The sequence below is a fragment of the Elephantulus edwardii genome, unplaced genomic scaffold (assembly GCF_000299155.1).
Source record: "Elephantulus edwardii isolate Elephantulus edwardi_28Jun2011 unplaced genomic scaffold, EleEdw1.0 scaffold00431, whole genome shotgun sequence".
NCBI classification, from domain to species: Eukaryota; Metazoa; Chordata; class Mammalia; order Macroscelidea; family Macroscelididae; genus Elephantulus; species Elephantulus edwardii.
In genome coordinates, this window is record NW_006400181.1 from 656,730 (window position 1) to 672,720 (window position 15,991).

The 15,991-nt window shown below is 36.2% G+C and overlaps 1 protein-coding gene across 1 annotated transcript; it reads right to left on the minus strand.

The window, feature by feature from the left end:
• Positions 1-8,229: 8,229 nt before the first annotated feature.
• Positions 8,230-9,147, minus strand: LOC102874722 (olfactory receptor 4A47-like). The gene has a single exon (XM_006902613.1). It carries the CDS (start codon positions 9,145-9,147, stop codon positions 8,230-8,232), a length of 918 nt encoding a protein of 305 aa, XP_006902675.1.
• Between the last annotated feature and the right edge of the window lie 6,844 nt (positions 9,148-15,991).

Below are 15,991 nucleotides of genomic sequence, written 5' to 3' on the forward strand. Positions count from 1 at the left end.
AGGGTGGAGGGACAGTGAAGGAGAGGGAAACCCCAGATGAGATGAACTGACCCAGTGACTAGGGTAATAGGGTGTAGGAGACAATGACACTGGCTCAGGATAGGTTGAGGTTCAAAGCTATTGTACATAGAATTGCTATGAGTCACAGGTGGCTCGATAGAACATAACAACAGCACAATAGGACACAGGATATCTTACACAGTGTGTTAAATATCACGTGTCTTCTTGTTGTTGTTTGTTGTTATGTGCTGTCGAGTCATTTGAGACTCATAGCGACCCAATGTACAACAGCCCTAAACCCTGCTCTATCCTGTGCCAATCGCATTGCCTCTGACACACTCATCCTGATTACCCCAGTCACTGAATCAATCCACCTCATAGAGGGTCTTCCCCTCCTGCGCTGTCCCTCCACTTTGCCCAGCATGATGTCCCTCTCCAAAGACCTGTCTCTCCTTGCAACATGTCCAAATATGTCAGACGAAGTCCCAGAATCTTTGCCTCCAAGGCCTGGTTTAACCCTCTCTACGATGAATCTGTTTGTTTTCCTAGCAGTCCATGGTACATTCAATACTCTTCTCCAGCACCACAGCTCAAAGGTGTCAATTCTCCTTCTGTCCTCCCTAGTCATTGTTCAGCTCTCTGATGCTTAACAAGTGATTGCAAAGACCATGGCCTGTATCAGTGTATATGTCACGTGTCATAGATGATATATTATAGCAGCCCTGGACTTTGCTCATGAGTCTAGTCTATGCCAGGAAACTTGGAAAGCAACTACTTCAGCCAACTGATTAAATAAATCTGTATTCCTAAGAAAAGCGATCCAACACAATCTGGAGAGTATCGGACAATATTATTAATATCACATGCAAGCAAAATATTCCTGAAGGTCATAAAAAATGACTGAACTTGGTAGGACGGATTGCAATACAATGAAAGAGCTTTATTTTTTAAGGAGAAGAGTGAGTTGTGGGGGAGCGGGTGGGCAGGGAGAAAAGTGCAACAATGAATGAATGGAAACCCTAAGTCTCTGTAAACTTTCATTAAAATTAATTTTTTTAAAAATGACTGGAACAAACTGATACAGAACTGTCAGAACTCAAGATGAGTTTAGAAGAGGTCGTTTAACCAGGGTTATCACTGATGATGTCAAATGTATTCTGGCTGAAAGCATAGAATATCAGAAGGAGGTTTGTGTCTTACTGATGACGCAGAGGTATTTGTCTATTTGGATCATAACAAACTGTGACTAACAAAGCGGCTGGTGGATTAGAACCAGCAGAGCGGTGCCATCTTGGTTAGCAGCAAAACTTCCTATAGACAGCCACCGCAGTGCCACTTCTTCCATTTGTTTTGGCTTCTTTTCTTTCCAGTGCAAGATTTAGAGCCTTTTCTGACATCCTTTTGTCTTTTCTTTCTTCTTTATCTTTGTAATGACATTTTGTTTTCTTTGTGGATAATATTCTTGATGTCATCCCACAACTCACCTACTCTTGGGTCATCAATGTTCAGTGCACCAAACCTATTCTTGATTTTAAAAAAATCAGTTGGTGTAGACTCAACACCATAATTTGGTTCTCTTGGATTTCTTTTCATTTTGAATTGCTTACTGTAGAAGGTCAAGGCCTACATCCTTCAAAATGGATTATATCTTAATATCAAGAAAACAAACATGTTTAACAAGGAATGTAGTGAAATCACCAATAATTTTCTGTTTGGATCTACAATCAGTGATCACATAATTTTGCTGTCGTGGTGGTGGTGGTGGTTAGGTGCCATTGAGCCAAATCCAATGAAAAGGTCTGAACTCTACCCCATCCTGTTGACCTCATAATCCCTAACATGCTAGAGCACTACTTCAGCCACTGTATCAACCCACCAGATTAAGAATTTCCTTCTCGTTCTCCATTCCTCTACCTTTCCAAGCATGATGTTCTTCTCAAAGGAATAGCCATTCCTAGCAACATGCCCAAAGTATGTGAGACAAAGCTGTGCCACGCTTGTCTCCAAGGAACATTCTGGCTTAACTTCCTCTAAGACATATCTCTTCTTTTGGCATTCCATGGGATATTCAATACTTTCCTCCAACACCACATCTAAAAGGTATCAATGCTTCTGTCATCCATATTTATTGTCCAGTTCTCTGAAGTATAGTAAGAGATTGAAAAGACCGTGGCCTGAATCAGGTGCACCTTAGTCCTCACACTATATGATTTCTCTTCAGTTATTTGGAGAGGTGCCTGACTGCAGAATTCCCCAGTGCCATATGTGTCCTCATCTTCTGACTGCTATTACCAAGAGTATGGATTGTTGAGCCAAGTAAAATGAAGTCATTGGAAGTGTAAATCAGCAAGCCACTGTACTGCAATCCTGAAGGCACCGGGTTAAAACCCACCAGCCGCTCTGTGAGAGAAAGATGGGCAGTTTCCTCCTTTGTGGTTAACTGTCTCTGAAAACCCACTGGAGGGTCACCTATGGGTTGGTGCTGACTTGATGGTATACAACAATAACAACATGATGTCACCTACTGGTCTAACAAATGATTTCCTCATAAATGATAGATTCAATATGGAGAAATGATACAACCATTATACAACTGTGTTGTTGTTTTTAAATAAGTTTCTTATGAGCACAATGAAGTGTTCTTGGATTCCCATTCTTCTCAATGTTATTCATAATTTGTTTTTATTTGTATGCATTTGCATAATCAATAAAACACAAGTAAACAACTTTCTGGTATTTTCTACTTACAACCAAGATCCAACCAAAAGAACTGAAGAGCAAATTTAACACTCAAACTGCAATACCCAAGAATTCTACGGGGAAAAACAATAAATAATGCTGGAAGCTTTAAAAGGAGGTGGATGAAATACACAGAGTCACTGTGCCAAGAAGGACTGGGTGACACTAAACCATTTCAGGAAATAGCATATGGTCAAGAAGCAAAGGAAGATCCAGTTACAGTAAAAGCATTGATAAAAAATAAGGCATTGATGGAACACCAATTAAGATCTCTCAGGAAATGTATATGACATTATAGGGTTGGAGGTTTATCAGTCAAACTGTCTTTCCTTGCCAATGATTAACTGTTTATTTTGTGCTGAAGTTTATATTGTATTAAGGAGAGAGGGTTAGAGTGGGATACTAGGCCCACCCTATGAGAAGCTTATATGAACTCTTGAGAACTCAGTGCTAGTTCTCTTTTTAGGGAAACCTGCCTTTAACTGATAGTTCACAATACTCACTAGTCTCTTAAAAAGTGGTCTGTGTACCTTCTTCTTTGACAAAGTTTTTTTCATCTCTTCTGCTCATTTTTTAAATTTTTTCTCTGTTATTGTTGATGATGTGCTAGCCTATAAATTTTAGTTATGAGTTCCACAATGGAAAACTGAACAGCATTGAAAATCTGAAAAATGTATAAAACATATGCAATGATAATGAATCTGGGAGACATTATGCTGAATGGCATCTCTCAGTCACAAAGGACAAATACTGTTTAAGCCCACTACTGTAATAATAAGATCAAGATGGGATAGTGATGCAGAGATCAGGAAAAGAATGGATAGATAATGAACTCTACAATGTAATGGGTAAAATGAAAGATAATCTGAAAGGAATACAAGATTAGAAGGTATACGTATGGCACAGTTTCTGGGACAGAACAAGCATTATAAAGGGAATTGGGGAAGGGAAGAAAGCTTGCATGAATTAATGAATCAAAACAGCCTTCAGAAATTTTTAATAAATCATAAAAAAATAATCTGTAAAATTTCTGGTTCTTGTGCATTATTTGAAGGGAGCTCGGATGTCCTAGTAGTAAGGAACTGTGACCCTGAAGGCATGTAGTTCAAATCCATCAGTTGCCACATGCGAGAAAGATGGGCAGTCTCCTTCCGTGTGACTTACTGCTCTGAAAACCCACTAGAAGATCAGTTATGAGTTGGTTCTGGCTTGATACTACTCAGTAAGAACAGTGTATTAGAAATTAATGAATACAAGTAACTTAAGAATTCTCTGGAGCAAAGTCTATGTCCCAGATGTCATGAAAGTAAACAGAGAGCACTTTGACCGTTAAGTACCTTTTCATTCCTTTAGAGGGTTTATTGGAAATAAAGATAAGTAGACAACTAACCAAGACTTTTTCTTATCATTCCAGAGAACTATGTTGTTGTTGTTATGTGCCGTCGAGTCACTTGCGACTCATAGCGACCCTATGCACAACAGCTCTAAACTCTGCTCTGTCCTGTGCCAATCTCATTGCCTCCAACACACTCATCCCAATTGCCCCAGTCACCGAATCAATCCATCTCCCAGAGGGCTTCCCCTCCTGCGCCTGCCCTCCACCCTCCCAACCATGATGTCTTTCTCCAAGGACCGGTCTCTCCTTACAACATGACCAAAGTATGCCAGACGAAGTCTCAGAATCCTTGCCTCCAAGGAGCAGCCGGGTTTAACCGTCTCTAGGATGAATCTGTTTGTTTTCTTAGCAGTCCATGGCACCCTCAGCACTCTTCTCCAACACCAAAGCTCAAAAGCATCAATTCTCCTTCTGTCCCCCGTGGTCATTGTCCAGCTCTCTGATGCATAGCAAGTGATTGCAAAGATCATAGCCTGTATCAGAAGCACCTTAGTCTCAAGAGTGGCACCACTGGTCTTCAGTACCCTGGAGAGGTCCCTGACAGCAGACTTTCCCATCGCAATATGTTTTTTGATTTCCTGACTACTGGTGCCAAGAGTGTTGACCGTGGAGCCAAGCAGAGTAAGTTGTTAACAATCTCAATCTCTTCACCATCCATCCTGATGCTGCCAATTGGTCCAGTGGTGAGAATCTTTGTCTTCTTGACATTGAGTTTCAATCCATACTGAATATTTTATAAATTTATAGAACTTATAATTTTGGATTGGTTGAAATAATGTAATTCCCAAAATGATAAAAACAGTTGATTGCTTCACGGCAACAAAAAAAATGGCACAACAAGAAGTATCTCAAACATTCTTGGAGGTCTACTTTTGAAAGTAAAGAGAAACAAAACCTGTAGGTGTGCAATCTTACTCTATACACTTGGGGCTTCATCAAGTCTAAACTGACCTAATAGCAGCTGGATGTTTAATACTGTTGTGGCTTTTAGATATTATCACATCAATGATGATTCGTAATAACTGTCTGAACGATGGATGTGAATCCTACTCAGAACCCTACTGTGAGCAACACTGATATAGTTGAGACCATTACTACAGTGATTTTGCCGATCCATCTCGTTGAGATTCACCTCCCTTTCACTGAGGAAACATACCTTTACCCTTCCAAGCGTGAAGTTTTTTCCAATGAATAGCCCCTTATAACAACATGCCCACATCATAAAAGACAAAACTTCAATATCCATGCCTCCAGTGAGCTTCCCTGGAGAAGCCAGGACATATTATCTTGTTATTTTGGCAGCATATGGGATATTCAGTACCCTTCTTCAATACTGCAAATCAAAGCAACTCTTCATCTGTCATCTTTTGTCACCTTCGAATTTTCAGTTTTGTAGCAAATAATTTAAAAGACCATAGCTCGAATCAGATGCACTTTAAACTTTAAATTGAAATCATTGCTCCTTAGCACTTTAGAGGTCCTTGATAGGAGATTTAACCAATACAACACATCTTCTGATTTCTTGACTGCTGTCACCGAGGGTGTTGATCGTAGATACAAGCAAGATGAAGTTGTTGACAGCTTCAGTCTTTATCTGTCATGAAGTTGCCTACTGGGCCAGCGGTGATGGTGAGGATTTTCATCTTTATGTTAAGATGTACTCCATGTTGAAAGCGACTATCTTTGACCTTCTGCAGCAACTGGTTCAAGACCTCCTCACTTTCAGGGAGCAAGTTTGTGTCAACTGCAAAATGCAGGTTGTTAATGAGTCTACCTTTGATCCTGATATCCCATTTGTCTTCATAAAGTCCAGCCCCTGAAATTATTTTCTCAGTATGTAGATTGAACACTTAATACTAGAACTTTAACATATTCTGTCTCTTGAATTTTAACTAACACATTGAGCATGATATAAAAATTACATATTTAACATTTTAGTAATGTTGTTGTTGTTGTTGTTATGTGCCGTCGAGCCATTTGCGACTCATAGCGACCCTATGTACAACAGCCCTAAACCGTGCTCTATCCTGTGCCAATCTCATTGCCTCTGACATACCCATCCCAATTACCCCAGTCACTGAATCAATCCACCTCATAGAGGGTCTTCCCCTCCTGTGCTGTCCCTCTACTCTACCCAGCATGATGTCCCTCTCTAAAGACCTGTCTCTCCTTACAACATGTCCAAAGTATGTCAGACAAAGTCCCAGAATCCTTGCCTCCAAGGAGCAGCCTGGTTTAACCCTCTCTAGCATGAATCTGTTTGTTTTCTTGGCAGTCCATGGCACACTCAACACTCTTCTCCAGCACCACAGCTCAAAGGCATCAATTCTCCTATCTTCCCTAGTCATTGTCCAACTCTCGGATGCATAACAAGTGATGGCAAAAACCATGGCCTGTATCAGGCACACCTTAGACTCCAGAGAGACACCGCTGCTCTTGAGTACTTTAGAGAGGTCCCTGACAGCAGACTTTCCCATCGCAATATGTTTTTTTTTATTTCCTGGCTGCTGGTGCCAAGAGTGTTGACCGTGGAGCTGAGCAAACTGAAGCTGTGAACAATCTCAATCTCTTCGCCATCTATCCTATGAAAAGAAAATCAATAGACTGGGAAATCATTTGACAACAATATTTCATACAGGGTTGCATAACAAAATTTTATAGGGCCTCCACAAGAAAAGTACTGATAACTCAATAGCAGAAATGAAGATATGACATTTTAAAACTCTCTAAAAAGAAAGACATTTAGATGGTCAACATGTGAAAAATGCTCACGTTCACTGACAATCACAGAGATGCAAATCAAAACAACAAGATACCATCTTATTCCAGTGGTAGCGGCAATGTTCAACAAAACACCAAACCATAAATGTTGGAAAGGATGCGCAGGGATTGGAAATTGCATGAACTGCTGATGGGCTTGTAAAACAGCACAACCACTCTGGAAGGCAATTTGGTGTTCCTCAAAGAGTTAGCACAGAAATCCCATATTATCCAGTTATTCCACTGTTCAAAATATGCCCCCGGTTAGTGGTACATGTGAAGAATGCATAACTGAGACACAAACAGAGATATGTAAATGTATGTTCTTATCAGCATTATTCACAATAGCAAGAATATGAAAACAAACCAAATTCCCATCAGCACATGAATGGATTAAGAAATTGTGGTACATACAGACAGTGGAATACTACACAACACTAAGGAACAATATTTCATAAAACAATATATAACATGAGAGAGTCTAGAGAGAATTATGTTGAATGAAATAACTCAGTCTCAGAATGACAAACACTTTATAAGATCACCATTTTGAAAATAAAATAACTGAGTATCATGTGTATAAATGTTCAAAAGGAGGAGAAAAGGGGGGAAAAAGGGGAAAGAGAGAAATCCTAGGATAGTAGAAATTAGTGGGTAAATGAAGGAAGATGAAGGATTCAATGGGGACTTGAAGTGATGGAATGATAAAAGGCAAATTACAGAAAATGTAATCTATATGAATAATTGTAATAAAGCAAAATGTGCATTAGAAACACAATATAAAGGAAAGATTATTTTAAATTGCAGTGTATATGCATAAAGCAAAATGTATATAAATGAATATATGTAAAAGAATAAAAATACAAAAAAAGGGAAAATACTGATACAAAAATAAGACTCCAGTAAAAAGTTAAACTTCCATTTCTTTGGTGGGGAGAGTTGAAGCATATTTACATGTATGATTTTATTTTTGTGAAATATGTAATGAACACAATTGATTATGAAGAAAATATTGAGTTACATTAAGAAAATGTTTTGCCAATTAAAATAAACTTCTGGTATTAACTTCAGCAAAATCCATTGTATATAATATAAAAGTATAATCACAACAGAAGCATTTATATACCAAAAATGAATATACTTTTAACTAAGAGACAAAAATCTAAAAAATATACTTTCAACAAAATTAATTTCACATATACACTCAAGAAACACATTTTATCATTTATAGGCTATGGAGTGTGAGGAATAATGTACCACAATTAAATAATCCTACAGGATTTTTTCTGAAGGATCAGTAATTCTTCAAAGTATAAGTGCATTTGACTCCAAATTTATTGTCTTTTGTTACTCCACAGCTTTTTCATAGCAGTTTTCATCTCTGCATTTCTCAGAGTATAGATTAATGGGTTTAGCATAGGAGTGATGACAGTGAAAAATACAGTCAATGATTTATCAATGGGCAGAGTGGAAGGAGGCCTCACATATATAAAGATACAAGGGACAAAGAAAAGGACCACCACAGTGATGTGAGAGCCACAGGTTGATAAAGCTTTGCGCCTCCCTTCCTGACTAAGGTTCTTTAGGGAGTGTAGAATCACAGCATAAGAGATGAGTAACAGGATAAAAATGACCAAACATATCGCCCCATTATTGGCAACCACAGAAATGCCAATGATATAGGTGTCAGTGCAGGCAAGTTTTAATAAGGGGTACATATCACAACCGAAGTGATCAATGACATTTGGACCACAAAAGGGTAGATTGTAAACAAACAGAAGCTGTACTATTGCGTGAAGAAATCCTCCAACCCAAGCTAAAAGAAGTAGCACAACACATACCCTTTGGTTCATGACAGTCATATAATGAAGAGGCTTGCAGATAGCTATGTAACGGTCATAGGCCATGACCATCAGAAGTAGTATCTCAGCTCCACCAAATAAGTGTTCTACAAATAACTGAGTCAAACAAGCTTGAAGAGAAATAGTTATCTTATCATAAAGTAAGTTCATAAGCATATTTGGAGTAACTGAAGTAGAATAAACAGCATCCATAAATGATAAGTAGCCAAGAAAAAAGTACATGGGGGCATCCAGGGCTGGGCTGACCACCACAGTTAACACAATGAGCAGGTTGCCAATCATTGTCACAATATAAATCAGCAAGAACAAAACAAATAATATTTTCTGACCCTGTTGATTCTGAGTGAGGCCCAAGAGGATAAACTCAGTCACATTGTTTCTTGGTTCCATATGTTCTTCCATGTGTCCTTAGTTTATAGTCCAAGACAAATTTACCTGCAAATATAATGATGATTAGTGGGGGGCTTTAATAGTAAAATAATTTGATTATGCTTTCAACACTACCCATATGGTAAGAATACAAGACTCATCAAAACATAGTTTTTAACCTTAATGATTATGTAGATTAATGGAAAGATAAAACCATAAATTTAAAAATTACAGATTGTTAATTAAAGGAGGCTTTGACACTAACTTTCTATGCGGAACAAAATAAAATTGCATTTATATCTATGACCATATATAAAGATAATATAGGAACACATATTTAATGTGAAGATAAATTTAAAAGCTTACTTCCTAGCTATGTTCAAGTAAGTAAAATTTATTTTCTGCATTCTTTAAATAGAAAACATTTCTCAAATATAACTGAAAAAGACATATTTATAGATTTTACAGTTTTATATGTTAAGGAATTTCTAAGCAACATTAAATATAAAAAATAGACAAACACTTGGGGAAAATGTTTGCATTTTAAAGGACATGCATAATATTAACATATTAAGTATACAAAATATTTTAACTAGACAATAGAAGACAAACAGCTTAATATCAAAGTAGGAAAATAGTGTATGCAAACCATTAAATAAAGTATGCAACCAAATGATCAAGTGTCATAAAATACCTGATGAAGTAGACTTGGTGAAGCTCACCTGTAAATAATAAGGTGCAAAATGCTAAGCTAAGACTTTGCACCTATTATCCTGAAAGAAGATTCGAAAGTGTTTATAGCTTTACCTTTATAAAATAAAAAGACAAGCATCTTCTAACACTTCTCGTAAAGATGTAAACGATATATTTTGGCAGCAATATCTAGCAATCTCTACAGAAGATAACAACATTTATACCCTCTACCACAATTACAATCTTTAGACACTATTACATAGGAGTTAAGGAACCTGTAGCTAAGAATATATTCGATGATATCTTTCCTTCCATTATTCTTAATGGCATGAAATTTCAAAAAATAGCAACAAAATATAAATGAACTCCAATCATTGAGAAATGATTGAACATATATTTTTTAAAACACTCTTTTGAATGTAATGCAAGAACACAAAATTATGAATTATAGCCCTGCTTCAAGAAATATTATTGAGCCAGAAAGTAATGAGCATAAATTTAAGAACAACATACCATTCCAGAATATGAAGTATCAGTTTTGGATGTTTATATATGATTACGTGAGCATGGGAAAATAGGAAAGGATACATTTTTAACAATGTTATAAACATATTGCATTTGTGTGGTGAAATACTAAAAGAAACAGCAACAGAATAAACAGCATCCACGAGGGATAAGGAGACAAGGAAGAAGCACATGGGGGACCCTAAGGTGAGACTGACAATGGTAGTCATGACAACGAGCAGACTGCCCACCATTGTCACAGTGTAGATGAAAATAATCAGACAGAAACCACTCTTTGGTCTTCACGGTCCTGAGTGAGCCTCAGGAGGACAAAATTCTTCTACACTGTTAGTCTGTCCCATTTACTCTTCTGCAATTCCTGTCCCAGAGATGAGCACATGGTAGAAAAACAGCTGTAATGAAATAAAGAACAATATTATGAATATGTTCATTATATCATGGAGGTATTACCATGAATTTCTAGTAGAGGATTATACATAACAAACATTTAAAAAATATCTCCATCTCATTTAGGACATACCTATTTAAGACCCAGGGCATCCTTGGAAGGAGAATAGCAGTAGTATATTTTCTGGGACAACATTATTTATGTTTGAATTTCATGTTCACTGCTTATAAGTGACTTTTGGCAGCTTAATTAATTCCTCTGTGTCTCACTTTCAAACTTTATAAAATCAGCATATGACTAATGCCTACATCTTAAGTCCCTATTGCATTTTTCCGTGAACAGTAGCTAGAACACTGCCTGACAGAGATAACACAATAAGACATGACATATTATTACTGCAATTGAACATTTCATGAAGAGCATCAGATTAGAACAAACTGTCTGAATGTTTGTAATTTAAAAATAAGCATGTTATTAATTTATAAAATGAATTGTATAGATGTAATCCATGATCACTTATGTTTTACAAAGACTTTCTATTGTTAGGACTATTTATTTTCTTATATATAAGTAGTAATTAGGTCCTAGAGAGGGTTAAACCGAGTTGCTTCTTGGAGGCAAGGATTCTGAAATTATATCTGGCATACTTTAGAAATCTTTCAAGGAGGAACCAGTCCCTGGAGAAGGACATCATGTTTGGGAGGGTGGAGGGACACCACAGGAGAGAAAGAGCTTCTAGGAGGTGGATTGATTCAGTGACTTGGGTAATTGGGGTGGGTGTGTCACAGACAGTGAGGTTAGCACAGGTAGAGCAGGGTTTAGGGCTGTTGTACATAGGGTCTCTATAAGTCACAGATGATTCAACAGCATATAACAACAGTAAGTAGTAATATCTATCTGGCATAGTATGTATATTGACAAAAAGCAGAATAAAAAGTAAAAATTCTACCCCATATATTCACCACCTTCTCCACAGGAAAAAGATGAACAATTTCCTCCTTTGTGATTTACAATCTCTGAAAACCCGCAAGAAGGCCACCTTTGAGTCAATTTGGCTCCAGGGCAAAGAGTGGTAGGGTGAGCAAAATATCAGGAGAAAAAGAAAAAGTATTAATCAAATCAGGAAGAAGAGAAATTATATTTAATAAATAAACAGTCACAAGTAAAAAAACATTCATATGACACATAAGGATAGCATACTTAAAATATCTTCTTCATAAAACTTTATTTTGTTAAGGAGTGCTAGAAATTGAACATCTTGAAGGTTTCTTGAATTACTCAGGAGAATTCTTCGGAAACCATCTTTGTAGATATAGCACAAAGGAGAAAAAGTAAGAGGGAAAAAAATAATAAAGGGGAGGAATAGAAAGGAGGATGAAAGAGGAAAAGACAGGAGAGAGAAGAGAAAAATGAAAGGTTTTTCAAAGACTATAAATCACAAAAAGGAGATTGTTCATCTTTCTCTGATAGATGGTGGATTCAAAACCAGCTGCCGTTGGGTTGGAAACTCAACTCCTTACTCACTTTTGTTGTTGTTCTGTACTGTCGAGCCAGAATCAAAACATATAGCTGACCTTCCTACACATTTTCAGAGGCAGCTAATTGCATGGAAGGAGATAGGCCATCTTTCTCCCATACAGCAACCGGTGGATTCAAACCGTGTGTCTTTGGTATTACAGTGCAGCTTCTTACCATTAGGCCACCAGAGTTCCCATCAGAATTTGAAAGGAAGGATTTGAGGGGACTTTGGGAGGATGGGAATGAAATGAAGATAAGAAATTGATTTATCAAATTTTCTACTCCTTATGTTTAAGGAAACACTAAGAAGGATAGAAAAATTATGGATTAAAAAAGAAACAATTATTTTTTTCTAAAAATTGCTATATTAATAAATGTCAAATACACAAAAACTAGTTTCTTTGACATTGACTGGATTGAGGCTGAATATTTTGGAGAATAATTTTAACCTTTCCTTTAGAAACTAGCTATATAGTGAGCATTCCATGTTTTAAATATGATTAGCATGGAGGCAAATGATAAAGGAAACACTGTTAAACTATATATAACGATCATTCTCATTACTTTATAGCCACTTACTTTTTTGAAACAGCTTCCTTTTTGCAAGGTCTAGAGCCTTAATCACATTGATAATCAATACCACATTGCTGGAAGAAACCTGCTGGTCAGCTAACGCATCACGCGGACTAAGTTGGATTTCATGGATAGTTTGTGTATTCAATTTCATCCTATAAGAGGAAAGATAAAATTATTACACTCACAATGTAAACCACTACATTAACATTTTTCCTAGAAAGGAACTCACTTAATATGTTTTATAAGAACATGGCATTTTAAAACAGAAATAAAAATTCCTTAGAAACAGAAATTCCCTATGTGGCAATAGGAAAGATGATTTTTTTTAATCTCTAGTTTTTTAATGTACAACTACTCAATTGTTATCATACTTTTAGTGTATACATCAATAAAAGTGCATATCAAGTTTTCTGATATCAGTAGACTTTGTTCTTTGTATCTTGACATGCCTGTTAGTATATATAGTTTAAATTACCTATTTTAAATATGAGTAATTCAAATACGACTCTTAATGTATAACATAATCTGTGACCCAAGATTAAAACGGTATTGTTTATTTGTGAGGTATAACAGATTTCTTTTATTACTTGGTAAATGGAAAATAAACAGCTGTCAAAGCTAAAAACCTATAGCTGAACAGTTTGTATTTTCAGAATTTTCCTCATTTAATTTCATAAATTTAGAATTACCATAATTAAATATATTTAATATATTATCTATGATTCAATATATCATGTAAAATTTTAATAATGACATTATATCAGTTGATTAAAACCGCAAACTTAAGGACTTGTTCTTGGCTGTGAAAATCAGTGTTTTTTCACTGAGTGTAACTATAAATATTTCAAATATTTATTTGGTACAATAGAATATATGACAACGTACAGATCTGTGGGTCTAGAAATAATCCCAAATGCCTACAGTATTACCACTTCTACACAAGCTTTGTATTATCTCAGTTCTGGATATGCTTTTATTGTTGTTAATTTTCCGATAAATGTAGAGGTGAAAAAGGAATCCAAAGTAAATGCTTGGAATGTGAAGATGAATAAAAATAAAAATAATGTGTAGGGTACAAAGGTAATAAACACTTGAACATTCTTACCCGCTAGAAAAAATATTCTAAAAATATTAAGATGCTATCTTTCATAATTACACAACTAGGAACATTAATGGAAATGAACCTAATCAGGTTTATCATTGAGAAAAATACACACACAAACATACATATGGGGAAAAAAATCACTGAACTTAACATTTAGCATTTTCTCTTTTCAGTCAATCTTCAAGTCTTTCATTTGAATGAGATTTCAAGTAACACATATGTACCTTGTAACAAAGTTCTCTGTATAACAAAGTAAATTCTAGTACGTAATTTCTCAGAACAGTCAGTAAACAACATTTTCACAACGGTAGTAGAACATTTTAGCTTTTAGTTATTCAAATTTTACATTCGAAAACCATTTATTTTTCCATTACAACAATACTCTTTCCTATCTTTAAACTCACCCAGAAAATCAGGACATTTCACAAATGTCTATGAGCACTGAGAGATATGTATTAACACAAAAATGTAAATAAACAGCTGTAGGACTATAAGACAATTAAAGAGTCTCCAATCTGGACATAAATTGAGGTTTCATAACTCTCTTGGGTCATACTATCAGAAATAATTATTCCATTTCTATATACTAATGCAGTCTATGACTTTTACATCATCATTGTTTTAAATGAAAGACCATGCAACTTCATAGTAATTAGCTTGTTACAATATTTGGAACACACTCAAAGGATTTAACCTCTCCTGGACAGTTTCTTCCCTAGACAATCTTTCCAAGAAAAAGAATTGTCTCTTACCAAGAAATGTGAAAAGTCTATAATATTGAAAGGAAAATGCCAAAGAGAAGAATAAATAATGGTATTTATATTAGAAAATCTTTAGAAAAATGGAAGATAATACTTTTGATAAAAAGAATGAAAAATCAGCCACAGATAGATTTGACAAACTATATACACAGCAGAGACAGACTATAAGTGTCAGTGTTATTGGAAAAAAAGTATTTCATGAAATGCCAAAAGGAAAAACAAATGTGTCTTGGAGAAAGTGCAACTGGGGTGCTTTTTATAGGTGAAGATGGTGAAACTTTGTCTCAAGTACTTTGGGAATGTGGCTAGGAAAGGACATCTTTTAAAATTATTATCATATTTGGAAAGGTGTTGCTGTTGTTAGGTTCCATTGAGTTGAGCACAACTCATAGTGATGCTGAGAACAAAGGAAAAAAAAATATCTAAATTTAATTCTATCCTTTACAATCCTCACACTTCCTGACACATAGAGCCCATTGCAGCAGTCACAGTGTCAACCCACCTATTTGAGGGTCTTTCCCTTCTTCACCACCCTCGCCCCTTCCCAGCATCATGTCCCTCTCCAAGAAATGGCCCCTCCTAGCAACATGCCCGAAGTATGTGAGTCAACGCCTCATTATTCCTGCCTCCAAAGAATGGATCTTGCCTGAGGGTGAGTCTCCAGCTTGGAGCAGTTGGATTTTGGAGCGTGTTTTTTATTTATTTGAAAGTTGTATGTAAACTGTGTGGGAGGTTTTTTATTTTGTTAACTATCAACTGTAAGCTGACTGGCCATTTCTGATTTAGTTAACTATCAGGAGTAGGCTGAAACCCTCTTATTTAAGCAATTAAGTCCTGGTGAGTGGGCATTTTGGGGAAGATATAGGGTTAACGAAAGAGAAGAAGACCCTCAACAAGGTAGATTGACTCAATAACTGTAGCAATGGGCTCAAGTATGTTAGACATGAGGATGGCACAGGACAGGTGAGCGTTTATTGTTCATAGGGTCACTATTAATCATACTCACTCAACTGCACCTAACAACAAAAACACAAACAAATATCAGCTAAAACTGTAATGATCTACTTCCTGAACACAAATAGCAATTTTCTTGATATCTCACCCTAGCAAGAATTACAGTTCTGTAAGACAGTTAACAAGAAATACTTGTGAGTGTGGGAAGAAATTGGAACTCTCACCCACTGCTATTGGGAATGCAATATGGTATAACAACTATGGAAAGCAGTTTACCATTTCCTTAAAGTGTTCAAAGTAGAAATACTGTTTGACCCAGTTTTTCTACTACTAAATGTATATATT

What these genes read in the sequence shown, in the direction of transcription:
- LOC102874722 (XM_006902613.1), bottom strand. Translation starts at nt 9,147, where the DNA reads ATGGAACCAAGAAACAATGTGACTGAGTTTATCCTCTTGGGCCTCACT.